Source organism: Oreochromis aureus, linkage group 15 (genome assembly GCF_013358895.1).
Source record: "Oreochromis aureus strain Israel breed Guangdong linkage group 15, ZZ_aureus, whole genome shotgun sequence".
NCBI classification, from domain to species: Eukaryota; Metazoa; Chordata; class Actinopteri; order Cichliformes; family Cichlidae; genus Oreochromis; species Oreochromis aureus.
This window is the reverse complement of record NC_052956.1, coordinates 11,542,111-11,558,946: the sequence shown is the minus strand read 5'-3', so window position 1 is coordinate 11,558,946 and position 16,836 is coordinate 11,542,111. Positions and strand designations below refer to the sequence as shown.

Here is a 16,836-nt window from a genome sequence, read left to right as displayed (position 1 = left end):
ATCGGGTGGTGAAAGCTGACATCTCACAGATTCTGATGCTGCAGGTTTCATCACTCACTGACCAAAATTCACTTAACCAGCAGCAAAAGAAGATCAAAGCTACACTTTCCATTTGATAAACATTGTCATTAATTCCCTCTTACTTTTGCTGTTTTGCTTCCAACACAATAAAATCACACTTCCTGCACAGCTCTTTCTCTCGCTCAGTGTATTTCAAGAACAGTTTACCATCTCAAATCTCTGTTTTCTGCATTATTCACTTGCTTATTAAACACCAGTCTAGTGTTGTGTACAGTGCTATCGGTCTCTGTTTTTTTGGGGGTTTTTTTCAAAAATGTCCTCCTACAAGAAAGCCTAATTTTTGCTGTTTAATACCAAAGAAATTTAAACTTTTTAAAATCATGCCAAATTGCAAAACGCTTGGCTGTCTCTAAAAAAACCTCTGTAACTTTGCTCTGCTTCACCTCAGCAGCATCAGGTAATGTTCATATGTTAATATGATTCATGGGTTTTCTTCCGTTTTTGATGTACTGCAGAATATTTTTAAGGCGCGTTATCTGCTATAAAAAGCCAGACCAGGGAAATCTCCTTCATGTACACATATGGACCCCCTCCCCTTAGAGGTGTTGGCGAGCAGGTGCTGCCGCAAACCAGCAGCAAACTGGGACAAAGCCAAAGCGTACCACAAACTGCCTGTAGACCCCTGTTCCAGGCAGGGGGTGTGGAACAGGTTGTAGGAAGATATTTTGTGTATGGTATGTTTTGTCAGCTATGCTTTCTCTCTTGTTGGATTTAAAATAATTGTTATGTGGTACTTTCACTATATTGATGTTACTATTTAGAATCAATCACATTTAGTCTCTAAATAAAATTAGTTGTATATTAACACTTATGACAATGCAGTTTAATTGTACCTGTTATTGTTCATTGTGTTTGTTTCTCAGCAGACCCTGACATAGTGGTTTTTGCTGCCTGCTACCCTTTTCAACTACATAACAGTTCCTTTGGGTTTCGCAAAATGGTATGTCTTTTTAATATTCCTCCTAAATGTTGACCATGTATATATGTTGAGTCATAACGTGCAAGTTTTGCTCTTCAGACTTTTGGAACTATGAAATTTCGATTTTACTTGCTAGGGATTTTAGTTGGGTATTTAGTGCAAATTTGGGAGGATACAAATTGAAATTCTGATGTAACTATAACATGCACATCGTGACAGGTTTAAAGTATATATACACAAATTTTATGTAATCATTTCATATACCATACTGTGTCTTGAGTCAAGACTCATTTCTTTATATTTATTTAACTGTAGCTCCTGAGCAATAGTTCTGCAGGCTCTCCAAAGGTTTTTTGTATGTTAAGCCACTTAACTTTTAACTATGAATCATTCAAGCGTTAATAAAACCACCTAATTCACAGAATGAACCAGTGTTGTATCCACACAACTTACCATTTGAAACAGGTTCTTTGCTAGCTTTAGGCACTTTGTTACTAGTGGTCTGTCACAAAAACACATAATTTGTTCCCATTTCCTGAGTTTAATCTTTGAAAAATGTGAACGATAACAGAGTTTGACAGGCATAAAACAAGGAGAGCTCTTTAAAATTTGACATATTTCAGCATAATTAGCAGTTTATCCTTAAAAAATCTGAGGCCTGAAAAATATTTATAGCAAATGAACAGTATCTGAAAGTCTTGTGCTTAAGTAATATCCAGGAAAGATCTGGCACAGGACCTGAGAGACACACTAGACCCTTTACTTGAGCCATCTACTGTTCGTTGAAAGCTCATCAGAAATGGTCTCAGTGGAAAGCTGGCTGTCAAGAAGCCATTCTCTAGAAAGGGAAACAGCACAAAAGGCTGAGGTATGCCAAATTACACAAGAACTGGACTGAAATTCAGTAGCAACAGGTCTGATGGAAAATTTCCAAATGTTACATTTTTGATTTAAAATGCCACCAGCATGTATGGTGGGGTTCATGAGAGTGAGTGTCTACAGCCATCTGTAAAACATACTGACACACCGGAGTCTCTGTCATGGTTTGGGCCAGCTGTGTTGGAGATCTTTTCAAAATTGATGGTAAATGGACTGGTACTTATATACCTCTTTTTTATTCTTCCCTTTTATTCTTCCCGTGCACTCAAAGTGCTTTATATAACTCAGTCAACACCCCCCCCCCCAAAAAAAAAAAATTAGTAGATGATCTGCTGAGCTATAGCCACCACAAATGATGGAATTTTGAATGCAGAAAAGATTTTGATCCACCATGCAAGACCAATTGAAAAGCATCTCATTGGCGGGGGTTTCAATTGTCAACATGACAGTAATCACAAGCACACTGCCACAATTATACCTGGGTAGGAAAAACACACAATGAAACTCAGTCAGGGATTGGCCTCCCCAGAGCCTGTATCTCCACATTATTGAAGCAGTGTGGGATCTTGACAGAGAAGGGAGCAAAACACATGCAAAGAAGAGCTTTAAATGTCCTTCAAGAAGCCTGGAGAATTATTCCTGAAGAGAAAATTTTCCCAAGGTATGATCACTTTCTTATGATGTATAAAAAAGTGATCATACCAAATACTGACTTTAAAGCTCATTAGAATTGTACAATCACTGTTTTTGCCTTACATACTCTATTTTCATGTATTTTGGCTGATGTTTCTGAACTTATTGCCTGAATGATTCTGTCCTCCGTGCTAATATGCCACTATGTTTTTAAACTAACACCTTAGATACTCACACAATGATGTTAAAATGCAGTGGGTGTTAAAGATTAAAAAATGTTTACTATATACATCCCTAAACCTGACTGGAGAACAGTTTCTAAATATTTGCCAGAGTATTTTTTAAATGTTCATGGTTGACTCCTGCATGCATGATTTCTGTGTATGTGTGTCGGTTATGCAGGCTAATTCCTCTGAATTTCTACGTCGTTATGGCCTCTCCTTGCTGCACAGCCATGCTGTCCTGTTGACTCGTACCCGCGCATGCCCGCTAGAGTCACCACCAAAACCTCCACCTGTGCCCCGTTGGAAACTCATCCGTCAGCCCAAGGAGATCTTGGTCACTGCTGAACCAAAGAGTAAGTTAGAGGAAGATTGAAACAGGAAATGAAAGATGTTAAAATTAAGTTTGGAAAAAAGGCAGTGAAGGGGGATCAGGAGGAGTATGCAGGGGAGGATATCAAACAAATAGAAAAGCGCAAATTATGCGATAGCGTGTAGGTGAATGTCATAAATAAATATGACTCCAACGAAAAGTGAGTGTTAATGCAGGAGATTTAGAACCTGCACTAGAGAGGGCATGCAGCACCGCATGCTGAAATGAAAATAGGAGTAGGGCAGCTACATTATTTCAGTTTTGAAAATAGCTGCTGGCTCAGGCACATCTGACATCAGCTGATCTCTGAGTGAAAAACAGAAAATGAAGTAAAAAGAGTCAGAGTGTGAAAAATCGGTGCTGGCATGATATGTAAAGGGTTTTTTTTTTTCTCTCTTTTTTTGTAGAGATCCCTTTGTCAAAACCAGAGCAGTTCATTGAGGTTGCCAGCCCTTTTCTCTCCTACCGTACCAGGAGCAGCGGGGGCTCAGTTCCAGAGCTGTGCGTACACTGAAACTGATAAATTTATAAAGAACATTTTCTTCTCTCCTTTCTGATGTCTTTCAGTAGTCTATAGGTAACCTGAGCCTGACCTCTTTAAAGAAAAAGGAAAGCATGATAACAGCTTCCATATGGAGGTCAACAAAGTACATCACCATTATCATAATACACCATTATCACCTGTTTTTTTTACGATCTTACTTAACCACCATCTCGACTCTCTGTTATGAATGCATTCATAGTAATTGAGAAATGTGAACTATGGGAATTTTGCTTTTGTGTTTTAAAACCCACAGTGGAGTAAAGATTAGAGATTTGTTCCTATTTACTACTGTAATACTATACTTTTTTGTATTTACTTGGGATCAACAAAGAAAAATTACAGATTATAGAATGCAATGAGATCTGTGTATGGTATGATTATGATATGTTACATTTGCACACAACTTGGTGCTTGAATACGTGTCTTTATGTGTCAGAGAGACCAAGCAAAACACTCCCAGGAAGTGTTCCCACGGATCCCCTCTGGTCTCCATTACTGAGGAAGAGGAGACTGAATGTCAAGAAGGCCTTGAGCTTGGCGCGGCTGAATGCACCACTAACTCACCAAACTGCACTGACAAAATGGAGGTATATAGCATTATGGTCCACGAGGGCGAAATATTTTTAGATTTCACAAATATTTGCAAACAAAGCATCGTTGTAGAACCGCTGTTATCCCTCAAGTAGAATTTAAGGATCTGTGACCTGTTGGAATGCCAAAAAAGGAATGAATGAAGACATTATTTTATTTCTGCAAAAAAAATTTTGTTGCCCTTTGTTATGTCTTCATTTCATTGCTTTCCTGTTGCCTCACTCCTCTCTCTGCCCGGCATGTATGCGGTCAAAGGCTATTCAGAGTAGTTCTGTGTGTCAGTGACAACACGGCTGCCATCCCCCAGTCTCAAAGTCACTTCTGTTGTCTCCCAGCCAGGCCACTACTGACCAGGGGCACATCTGCACTAAAGAGAGAACCAGCTAGGAAAGGGAAATAACAGGGGGTGGGGATTCGTTGTAGCAGACACATGCAGACAAAGAGAAGAGGGCAGAAACAAAGATAACAAAGACTAAAAAAAAGGGTGGACAACTGTATTGTTCAATTAAAAAAATATTTAGGGGAACTAAAAAAAATAAGAAAATAGAAACAGAGTCACATTTGCACTGAAATAGATGAAAGCGGGGCAAGAAACTGGGAAGCGGGGAAAAGAGAATCTCTGGTGTGCGGTGGTGGTGAGCTGAATGCGTGGGTTTCATGCAGGGAGAGGTCATGTACTGTGCTGATGAAAAAAGCAGCACAATTAGATGATGAGCCATCAGTGTCTGCGTCTCCTGGGGGCTTCATTATTACACTTCACTCCTAGCATAGGGGAAAAAATAGAGTTCATATTAATCGCCCTCTTGTGTAACTGTGACCAGTTATAGAGCGGTTAGGTTAGGGCAGTGTGGACATGCTAATTTAATGTGTCGTTTGATGTGTGTGCCGGGGCGCACGCGCGCGTGTGTGTCACATGGGCCACATTTCTCTAAAGTGTGTGTTCCTGCTCTTGACAAGCACATGGCAGGGTCACGTGTTGACAGACTATAAATGACATGAGAGGGGTTTTTTTTCTTTTTGGTTTTTTGATCCAGCTCTATATTTCTATGAGAGAAGAAGGTGCCTTCACATGATGTGCCCTAAATGGCCCGCTCTCTCAACTGTAGTGTGCGTTAGAGCATTGTGTTTTATTCTAATATGAGTATGGTAGTCATTAAACAACCAAGCACCTGCATAGTTTCAGTTTGCATCACTAATTACAGTTTATCTCAGGGGGAGAATGTTAAATATGTTAAGAGTACATTGGAAAGGCTTTAATTTGTCTGTGCAAAAATAAAACTGTGGGGTGCCTTTTGATAATGCCATCTTTCTCCCATCGTGACTGTGATTTTTTTTTTTTGTGGAAAATTGCTGAAAAGCCAAAAGCAGCAGCTAAACTCCTAGGAGCCCTGTGTGTAAATTGTGTCTGTCTCAATATCTCCTTAGTCTACACAGGTAAAACAAGCAGCGCACCAAAGTGCTGTGCTGTCGGTGAACAGGACCTACCACAGACTGGAGCTCGAAAGCTTAAAGTTTTATGCACACAAGACACGTTGACATACACGCTGACATTTTTGCAGCAGGAAAGTGTTGCTATACAGTGATGAAGAGGAGGTCAAGTGTGCCTCCCAATCACAATGCCTCTTTCCGTCTGTCTGGGTCTCTGGGTACTTATTCAAATATGCAGTGACTCACACGCAGAGACACACACACTCACTCTGACTCATCAGAGAGTCTTGGCAGGGGTTGCTTTGAAGTTACACGACACGAAGATATATAATTCTTCTTCGGAGCTGAGTAAACTGTTGGACGTTCACCAGAATTTTCCCGGAGGGGAGCATTGTTTGACATACATAAAAAAAAAATTTTTTAAAGGCGGTGGGGAGGCTGGAGGAAAGTTGGAGCCAGCTGATATTGGTGTACTAATTCTTGCATTTCTTTTTCATAGCTCTAATGCTCTTTTAAAGACCACAGCATCTTCCTTCTTGCTCACACCGAACATAATGCTACTTGAAGCATATGATAATAACTCGTTAGCTATGTTTCTTTATTGTGCTGGCCAGATGAGCATGAAATCAGAACTGTTTAGTAAATCCCCTCTCAGAGAAGCAACACGCTAAACAACATTAAAACTCCTCATCTGTCACTGACAGTCGGGGTAAATTAGAGCTGGTATTCCCTGTTGGTGTTTTTAGCAGGGGGAGGGGCAGACCCTGTCACATTAAACCGTGTCTCAGTGTTGGGTGAGAATGGCCCAACACCACAGCTGGCATGGAATCACTAGAGGGTGGAGGCGTATCTCTGCCAGTGCTACTCTGTCAGCAACACACAGTTCATGCCTCTCTCACTTTCTCTTTTTTCACTCTCTCGTTGTCCCTTTAGGTTACTGCAGAGGACAAGAAGAACAGTGATGACATCTCCAATGGTAAAAGCTGTTCCTTTGCAACACCAGGCCCCTAATACGAGCTGTCTTTGAATCCCAACATAAGATGGCTTTACCCGAGGTCAAATATTAGACTGCCACAAATAACAAATGCCCCTGAAATTCAGCTTTTTCTGTTTTTTTATGCGGTTGACATATGTAATGGAGGTCTTCATTACTGTTTGACTCAAACAGCATCCATGGAACGTAGTCCCAATTAATGCAATTAGACATATTTTTATCTCTTGCCTCCAATCCAACCATCGTCCTCTCCGTGCTTGTAGCGGTTGGTCGAGACGTTTTGAAAAAGATAGGACTGAAATTATGCTTTGTGACAACCGGCCAATTCCCTGCCTCCTCTCTGCCCCCGTTTAGTTGCTTAGTAACACCTGCAGTTTGAGTTAACGGACCACCATTGCTCAACAGCAGAGACGGTGGCCCTCGCCACCTCAGCTTTCTGATCAGACTCTCGCTTTAAGTAGAGCTCGGGGGCAGACTGTTTGTATGTGTATGGGTGTGCATGTGTGTGTTTTTTGGGGATGTGTGCATATGTCTATGAGATGCATTGAGATAGTGGGAGTCGGTGAGTGGGAGTGAGGATGTGCATGTGCGCTTACACTGTGCCATTATGTGGGAGTTTGGCCAATTCGGCTCGCTGTGTTTAAGATAATGATTTGAGTCTAGGATAACTTGCTATGAGTCACAAAAGGAAAAGCGTTTAGTTACTCCCTGCATTTTGACAAAGAGGATATCAAGAATTTTACCCAGTGGCTCCACTTTCAGCTAGGTGTCTCTATTCTACATGCATACTACATCATACCAAATGACTAACGCAAGAAAATGCATGTATATAAATGTATTATTACTCAGGAACGGTGTCACCTTATATTCAATTTAAACTTTACTTGCAGATAGGCCCCAAACTGAAATCAAAGAGCCTGTAACTGAGGAATCCTCTGCTACTAGCAAACCGGTCCTACAGAAGACCTGGGTTGACCTGGAGGACTTTGATAAATGCTTTCAGTGAGACACACATATACACATGCAGAAATAGGTTCTGATTAATATCATAATTGCTCATCCTAAAAAAAAAATAAAAAAATAAGTGGGATTATTTGTATTCTAATTTCAGGACTCTCTTGGTGTTTCATAAACCACAGACTTACCAGCATCATATTCAGAAATCACATTTTAAGGTACAGACTGTGCAAGTTCTATCTACGGGACTAAACTTTGGTTTTATTTTCCCACGTAATTGAATGCGTTTGTGCTTTGACATACAATTAGTAATTGTACGGGACATATTGTGTTTAACTAAGCTGATGTTATCTGCAGAATACTGTCCTCTCCAAAACAACAGTAGCCGTCAAATCCAGTGGATCATCCACACAGACTCTTAGCTCCGGATCCCTTACTGTAGCAAGCCCTGAAGTAAGCATGTAAACAACAGCAACACTCCCATATGCACACTAAGAATTGTCCCGACTTGTTATTCTGAAATTCATGCTTTCTGACCCTTTTGGTCTCTGTCAGTCTTCCCCTCTCGTTGTCTCCTGCTTTGGCTTTCTCAGCAGCTGCTTTTTCTGACATTACTTAATTCTTTGTTTCTGTATCTCTCATTTAGATGCCAACTATGAAGCCTCCACCTGTTTTTTGTTTTTACTTCTGTTTATTTGAATCCCCCACTGCCACCATGCTCCCTTCTCTTCTCTGAATTTTCCTTCAACTTCTCCTCCACTAAGCCACCGTTCTATTAGTTTATCTTCCATGTCTCCCAACGGCTTTCTGCTCTTTCTCTCTTCCACTTGTCCTTTTCTGTGTCTGTGTTTCTTCCAGCAGTGTCCAGAGGTGAGAGGCACTTATTACCTGTGTGTGGACAGCCTGCAACCTTCCCAGATCCTCATCAGCTTCTCTGCTCTTCTTCTCTGGGGACATGCAGCTGAGGAGAGTAAGGGCTTATCAGCGCACAGACACAAACACACATACATGGAAACACAAACACTAACTCTCCTCGCAGGTACAAACCGTGCATCAAAGACGTATTTAATCTACATTTTGGGTTATTTTTATTTTTATTTTGTGAAACCACTGTAATTGTGTTCCCTGCAGAGAGCCACCAGTGCATTTATTTTTTTACTCCACTTTCACAGAACAGGAAATGTCAGCAGCACATAGGTCTGCAGTTCTCATCGCCGTGCCACACTCCTGGACAAGTCTGCAGTCTCAGCTGCCATTTCTCTCCATCAAGACCACCTCCACAAAGGCAGCTGTGTTAAACTTGCCCTCGGGGTAGGACAGCACTGATTAATATTAAGAACTGTAGAGTATTTTGATCAAAATGATAGGCTTAGATTAAATTTGCAGTAATGCCATTGCAGTATCATCGTACTGTACTTATTATGCTCCATTGTTTCTTTTGCCTAGGATTTTGGTGATACTATGGTTTCCTAATAAAACATTACACTCAACACACAATACTAAGTAAAAGCATTACAGTTGTATCCATTCTAATCTCATCCGTATGCAGCTTTAAACCTGATCTTCTGACTTCATTGTCAAGTTATGTATTGAAACCAAAAATCAGCTGTTTTAGCATTTCTCAACACTTCAATTCTCCTCCTTCACGTTTACTCTCATAATCCTAAATTACCCTAAGCGGTATGTAATTGTCATCACGGGAACTTGTTCTAATAATGGTGATTTTTTTTGTACAGCACCTGTGAGATCTTTTGACAAAGAAAAGAAAATGTTCATGTTTCACACTTGTTGGGATTTATACAGCTGAGCAAAGATCTGTTCTGCAAAGCTGTAGAGTATCCTGCAGAGGGTACCCTGCAGAGGATATCTTGCCTACCTCAGATGCTCTGAAAAGCAGTAAAAAGCATCTGTCCTAGTCTCTATTATTGGGTGTGACTTGGCCTAGAAGCAGAGGGCCTAGTTTCTGGGGTCAGGTGCAGGTATGGAGGAGTGCAATTACCACTGAGCCATAATCACACACACAGCACTCAACTAACAATGCCCATAAACCTCATAGTATTAGCTCTCCAAGACATAATATCTGATATTGCTTCTGGGCAGCAATCATTTTAAAGCTCTCTTTGTATGCCCATTTTCATATGTTAAACTTTATGGTCTCGCCACTCACATGATGATCTGTGCTAATCTGTTAATGTTAAAGAGGTTTTTGTCATTACTTCATCTTGTTTTTAAGCCTAATCTTTTGTCTCAGTTTCTGTTTTAGTTTCTTCTCACTGTCTTCTCTCCCATACGCCTCATCTTCTTTTGTCTCGCTCGCATTTATTTCCCTTTTGAATGTTTCCACAGTACTAGCCCAGCTCCGCCTCAGTGCTCATCCATCTAGTTAGGGCTGTAATGGCTAAATTATGTAAAGCTAATGGGGCCAAGAAAGTGGAGCTCCACTCTCTCATGCCTGACCAGGCCTTGTGAACTCAGTTTGGTACTTGGCGGAGAGGACATTAGGCTACTGCACATCTGACTGTCTGACCTAGTCAGTATTATTTGACGGGAACATAGCTCCTCTAATGCTAAAAAAAAGAAAGGGATTTCTCTTTGATTTTGTAGCTTCTATTAACAACTACATGAATTACAGGACCCAAGTTTTCGCACCAGACCATCACATAGTTTATCAGTGCTATTCGCGTTCTCTGTCAGTAGCTTTAATTGTTAAATACAGCAAAATGTAAATAAAAACAGAATGCAGAAGCAATTTTTTTGGAAATGTGGTTGTAGGACAAAAACAGTTGGTGATTCTACACAAATAGTTTGATTTTCTTTTGATTTCTTTATCCTAGATAGTTTTATAGTTGAATCTAAAAAGGAAACATCACTCTGCGGTTGAACTAATGGCCACACGTCAGGCCCGCTGTGGACAGACTGAAGGTCACAAGCCAAATAGGCAGGAAACCACAGGTTTTAGGAAAGTGCAATGAATGAGTGATTGCTTTCAGAATGCGTTTTTTTTGTGCTCTCCCCATCAGGCGGCATGTGCTGTGCATCCACATAAATGCAGCATTGGGTTACCATGTCCACCTCTGCAGCAAGACACCATTTATCTTTGGAGAGGAAGAAACCATCATGCCACACCTTACGAAGGTGCCTTTATTTATGACAATGATGGCAATTCCATTGTAGTAAATGGGTGGCTTTCTGAGCAGTGGCGCTCCTTTCAGAATATTATCCTGCAGCGTTTTCTGCAGCATGCTGCTAATAAATTCACATTTCTGATATAAGATTTGACATGTAAACGGCTTTCTTTCTTTTTTTATCTCCAGGAAAATGTTCACAAAAATAGAAGTGATCGCTTTGATGATACAGTATATGTAAATAGAAAGGGTCAAAGGGGCACATACTGACTATGAAATATAAGGGGTGGTTAAACACATGAAGAAACTAGCCCTCATGCTGTTCAATTTAAGCACATCTGTCATGATATTTTCTGGTGAAATCACTGAAACAGAACAAAATAAAGGGAAACTAAAGAGAATATGTGCAACTTTTTATCCTACCTCATGACATTATTTTTAAAAAAGCAGAGCTTATTGGAACATAGTGACAAAGAGGATAACATTGCCCTTGTTGCAATGTCCTCACTGTGGCATTTTGAAACTGGGCTTACTCCAGCTTCAATTTAAAAAATCACATCATGTTAGACAGTGACTCTGCTCTCACACATTTTCTCTTACCTTTGTATGGCTGAATGTATATTTTTCATCTTTCTTTTGTCAATTGTGTAGCCTTAGCCCATCACTGTTTATGTGCATATAGCAAATGTTCTATAAGCAATTCTGATTTGATCACCATGGAAGTGCACCAGATTGTAGCGTGATACACTGTCCCTGTTTACTTTCTTTCTCTGTAAACTCCCAACACTAAATAAAACTGAGATGCCTCCCAACTGTTCTTCTCTTTTAATAGGAAAGTGTCCATTTCATTGAGCAGGCCTCTTCCATCTTTAGGGCCCTGTCCAGATTGGTGGCTTCTTTTAGTGATAAGCAGCAGCAACCAGCACTAAGAAAGAGTCTGGAAGAAACTCACTGTCCCAGAAACATCAGCACCACCCAGGAAAAATGGGAGCACTGCAAGGTAGTTTGCTCATAGGTGCACACAGTTAGATTCTATGTAGAGTGCATAGCTCAGCATCCTTTATACCTTTGGCAAGTCATTGACAGTTGACAGCTGCTAAATCTACATGTTGAAAAATTCATTTTACAGTTGTTAGGCCATGTCTTTAATTTAGATTAGATAAATTGATTTATGGCTTTGAATTACCAGAAACTTAATTTATTATTGAGTAAATATGTTTGGCTGTTATAGAAAATTAGTGTTTTGCTTAATTGACATTGATTTACAATAGCTCTGAGGAATAATCATTTCTGACTGGTCAGAATTTCTGAATTTCCTCAATGGAGTCCATATTTATGCAACTGTGGTGTCTTTTACTTGGAACAGAATGCATTTTTCACAAGCCTTACAAAGATACCAATGGAAGAAAGGGTTTTTATTTAAAGAATTTAGGTAATGGTAATGACTGATGTGGGGCCTAACAACCCTCCTACACATGAAAGGCTATTGGTCATAGGAGTTATGAATTCACATAGTTACAATTTTGCAAAATGTACAACCGCAGCAAAAAGACAGTTGCTGTCTTTCCTCCTTGGCCTTGTGTTACACACACCCAAATGGTCACATTTGCTGATGATCAATTAATTACGTCTATTTGATTAGCAGGTCCTGGCTGCTACCTACCCTCCTAATTCAAATGGAAGCAGTAAAGGTGTACTTGGTTTTTCACACACTCCTTCTATATTTTAAATAAATGACACATTGTAATATGCCATATGTTGGTGTTCATCTCAGGTTGTATTCAGGTGATTTTAAGACCTGCTCAGGCTTGCTTGCTTGTTATGTCCTGGTATGTAAAACCTTAGAATTGACAGAAGGTGTGTTTTCTTTTTACCATGACTGCATGTGTGCTGGTGTTTGTAGGTGTTTAACTTGGCAGTTTACCACATGCTGTGTGAGGCTCTGGGGAGAAAGCTGAAAGCAGACGAGCAGTTTGCTGTACAAGCTCTCACTGCTGACCCTTCACTGTTCCCTGAAGAATACCCCGCTATATGTAGGTGCCACTTATTTGTTTGCAGATATTGTACGCTATCATGTTATATACATAACATTAGATTGTACATGTAATTGTAAAAGACCACTTCTGTCAGTTGTGCAGCTTATAAAAGTCTTTATACCTGCGAAACTCAGTAGCTTTAAACACTGTAAGGCACTGACTCATCCTAAGTAATTGTTCACATTAGAAATATCATAAGATTGCAACTACACATTAAATCAAAAGAATATTAAATGAATGTGTCTTTGATTACATGCAGTGTCGCTCTTTTCATTAATTTATATTCACCCACAATTTGCTGTTTTATGCCCTCATTCTGCTTGTTAAGTAAATGCAGATTTGGAGCCCCCAGAAATGTGGAGCGACAGGGAGCCAACAGACAGAGAGGTCAAGGCAGTGACCATTCTGCAGGCTGGATTCAGAGGGCACTTGGTGCGCGAGATCCTTGATGCCTCAAAACCTGGTAAACAACTGAATGTACACGCGCATACACAGAGAATATAATATTTCAAGGAAAGTGGTGTGATTCAAAGCTCATCTTTCAAATCAATGATAAAAAATACTGGCTTTTGAGTAGACAGCGGCATTGAATACTTTATTTTCTGTGCTCTGTGAAGGAGAAGAGAGACACAGCAACTACAGCAATTTAAGAATGCATAGAAAATGTGCAAAAAAACCTACAAAAACACAGGATGGTCTGTTTTTCATTGCTAGATTGTCATTTATTATCCAAAAAACCCCTCACACACAAAACACCTGTTAGTTCTGCATTCACTGTATAATTTAGCCTGCTGGCGTACATCGAGCTCCTGAGCAGCAACGCAAATATGTATTGATGAGACTGCCACTCTTACTAATAAATCCTGACGGATGGAGGCTAACTACATCGGGGATACACAGACGTAGAGGAAACATGCGCATCATATACATGTGCAAACAGCGTTCCTGCATCACTGACTGATGTTCATTAGTGACATCAACAGAAAGATAGGGAAGAGAAGACGGGGAAGCAGTGGACACTTTCTAGGAAAAATGAGAGATTACATAGAGACAGTGTTGTGCAGCTATTCCAGTCTGGCTTTGGAATAATATGCTGTTTTAGTATCAGCGTTGCTTTTGAACAGTTTTCTGGTAAATTAGAAATTTCCCTCAGTTTTAGTGAAAATATTTGGATGTGTTTTTAGAGGTAATGTAACAGTAATCGTCTTAATGTGAAGGTCCATCACTGTTTGTTGATTCCCAAGGAATCACTGAAGGCGATGTACAGCCATTTTATTGCCGTGCCTTCTCCAGGCAACAACACATGACACTGTGGCCCCTCTGAGTAACTTGTACATATGGGCGTATGGACAGTTTCATTAATGCGAGGTTTGCCTAAAGCGGCACTGTAATACACCATAAATGAGAGAGTGCCTAATTTCCCATGGCTTGAAAATGTAGCTTGAGTATCTGAGACATCTAAAATACCCACATCATTAGAGTCAGTCTGCCGGCATCTCGAAATTATAATGCTGGTGGTCGTGTGACATTAGTATGAGCGTTATGTACATGCACACACTGAACAGCTTGACTTTTTTTATGAAATTGGCCTAACATAGTTAAGTTCGTTCCTTTTGCCACAGTGAACGTGGGAAAAAATACAGCATTAAGCGGTCTCTTCTGAGCATTTCTCTTGCCCACGTGCACAAGCACACATTGACTGATACATGCATACTCGCAAGCATGCAGGATTCCTTGTCAAAAATTGCATTCTGTCAGAGGGGTTACCTCTCAGGTGAGATGAGTGTGAAAATTAAGTGCCAAGGTGAGATTAATCTTCTCCTATTAGCCTATCGCTGAGTGAAGCAAAAATGCACTTTGCAATATCTGCTTCCCACTCTGAACTAGGTCAACTTCAATTATTTTTTCATGCGTTTGACAGCAACATGGATTTTTCTTTCATCTTTAATGGAGGCTACTTTTCTGTGCGTGTGCTCATGTCGTTAAGGAACGAAGGAGAACCTCAGTGCGTCCAAGATCCTTTCATCCCTGTGGTCGACAATTGAATCTGATGCACACAAACATGCAGCTTTCTTGCTGAGGTAAATGAACAACTGAGGTCTATAAAAGTGTATGACAGAGGTGACTAAGTAATAAAAATGTACTAACCGTGTGCGCTTACATGGTGAGTCTAGCTAACGTAGTGGTTTTTTTTGGCAACACAAATATTTGAAAGTATATGAAAGCGCTGCAAATGCATTCCGGTGCCAATGCTGTGTATATTGCATGGCATGCGTTTAGCCTCTCTGTTGCACTGCATGTCCAGAATCTGCTCCCTCTCCTGGTTGTGGCAGCCTGTGGGGGACATGCAGGGAGCATTTTCCACATTGTGTTCCATCTTTTCCCAGTGGTACCATCTGCTGTTTATACTCTCCCCGTTCCAATCAGCTACCAGCGTCTGCCGAATGACCCGCTGCCTGGGGATGCATGTGTGTGTGCATGAGCAATAAAAGCTCGGTCAATGTGTGTACGGCGGATGAAGGGGGTGGGGGGGTTGTGATCCTTTGAGCATGTGTTTTTCTTAACTGACAGAAATAATCACTTAAGTCAAAGATCACACTAAAAAGCAAAGTGCATCTTGGTTTTTTCTTATGAAAGAGGCATAGATTGTTTTCTGGGACTTCGTAATGAATACTTATTATTTTAATGTTAGGGTTAATTAATTATTAATACTGTATTCATGACATGGTTTTAGTTTAAGCTGAAATTTCTAAATGTGCTCTGAACTTTCTATGTTTCTTGCACAGGGATATCATCAAAAATTCTAAGAGGAAAGCAGACCTCTACCCATGTCTACGAGATGAATGGACTAAAATCGCCTTTGCTGATTACACTGTCTCTCTTCCAGACACAGCCAACTCATGGGTCTTGGTCTTTAGGTCAGAGAACATTGTAGACTCAGTGAAAGAGAATTCCTAGGCTTCTTGGAAAACCCTGGTGGAAATGCATGACGTCCTCTTATAACCTTGCTACCTAGCCGTGCTATCTTTGGTGTTGCTCATAAATGTCTCTTTAGAATTGACGTCTCTTCCTTTGATAATGTCTCTGCTTAAAGCAGATTTATGCTGATAAAGCTAAACAAAGTTTAGAAAAATATTTCTCAATACTAACAGTACCAAGTAGCAGAATTTGATATATTATCAGCTTAATTTTTTTACTCGTTCACAGAGAGATTTTCCTGGTTTCTGAGGAGATGCTGGTGATACCAAAGGTCTACTCTCCAATCCCTAATTGTCTGCTGCACGTCATAAATAATGACACAGGAGAGGAGATGAACATGGTCTTCAACAGAGTAGCACCCCATGTCTATCAACCCAATAAGGTGTGTGGATATGACAACTGTAAAAAACGACTTGATGTAAATTTTTTGCGTGGTGCCTTTTTTGAACTTTTTTAGTATTATATATAAAATAAATCCTTTTAAAACTCTTTATTATAGTATTTGGTATTGATATTATCTTTCCAATATACCTCCCTTCTAAAATAAAATTATAATTTTATGATGAACTTTCTATCCCTTGGCCCAGCTTGGTTATACCTTTGTAGCGGAGGCTATCACACCTGAATTACCCCCTTCTGGCGCAAAGTGGAGGATGTGCTTGATCGGCTCAAAGGAGCCACTTCCAAAGCTGTCCCGTGACACTCCAGTTAGTGAATTCTCAGTAGAGGAATTCCGGGATTATTACATTCCAAATAACAAAAATCTCATTTGTCGGTAAGAGAATTGTATGGCACACAGTGTTATTTTTTAATATTAATAAAATGGAAAAAGCATTTTATTAAGAGAGTTTAATGCTCTAATAATGTGAAGTGTTTTATAGTTACAGAGTACATGTAACAACAGACACTATAGGAACCATTCAGCTTCAAACTTCCCATCCAGATGTCTTGATACGTCTATCCATTCTGGACCATGAGAAACAAGTAGCTGGCAAAACCGGGAAGGGCCATGTGGTGATTCCTGTTTTTTTCTTCCTGGCGAACAAAGGTGAGGTGTCATTAGGTGCAGTAACCAA

At 40.2% G+C, this 16,836-nt stretch overlaps 1 protein-coding gene across 5 annotated transcripts in view; it reads left to right on the top strand.

Annotated features, from left to right (window-relative positions):
• The window catches only part of adgb (androglobin), a 38,236-nt gene that overhangs the window by 10,914 nt on the left and 10,486 nt on the right, over positions 1 to 16,836 (top strand). For 3 of the 5 annotated variants that reach the window (XM_039599475.1, XM_031727639.2, XM_039599477.1), the window contains 19 exons: positions 948 to 1,021; positions 2,915 to 3,089; positions 3,514 to 3,607; positions 4,087 to 4,237; positions 6,603 to 6,645; positions 7,554 to 7,665; positions 7,775 to 7,838; positions 7,978 to 8,073; positions 8,479 to 8,590; positions 8,793 to 8,931; positions 10,641 to 10,755; positions 11,578 to 11,745; positions 12,649 to 12,778; positions 13,110 to 13,244; positions 14,769 to 14,862; positions 15,568 to 15,699; positions 15,989 to 16,142; positions 16,348 to 16,535; positions 16,642 to 16,808. In XM_039599475.1, the coding sequence (XP_039455409.1) occupies positions 948 to 1,021; positions 2,915 to 3,089; positions 3,514 to 3,607; positions 4,087 to 4,237; positions 6,603 to 6,645; positions 7,554 to 7,665; positions 7,775 to 7,838; positions 7,978 to 8,073; positions 8,479 to 8,590; positions 8,793 to 8,931; positions 10,641 to 10,755; positions 11,578 to 11,745; positions 12,649 to 12,778; positions 13,110 to 13,244; positions 14,769 to 14,862; positions 15,568 to 15,699; positions 15,989 to 16,142; positions 16,348 to 16,535; positions 16,642 to 16,808 (2,343 nt within the window). Of the gene's footprint in view, positions 1 to 944; positions 1,022 to 2,914; positions 3,090 to 3,513; positions 3,608 to 4,086; positions 4,238 to 6,602; positions 6,646 to 7,553; positions 7,666 to 7,774; positions 7,839 to 7,977; positions 8,074 to 8,478; positions 8,591 to 8,792; positions 8,932 to 10,640; positions 10,756 to 11,577; positions 11,746 to 12,648; positions 12,779 to 13,109; positions 13,245 to 14,768; positions 14,863 to 15,567; positions 15,700 to 15,988; positions 16,143 to 16,347; positions 16,536 to 16,641; positions 16,809 to 16,836 lie in introns of all 5 variants that reach the window. The other 2 variants (XM_039599476.1, XM_031727638.2) reach the window with 2 other exon arrangements.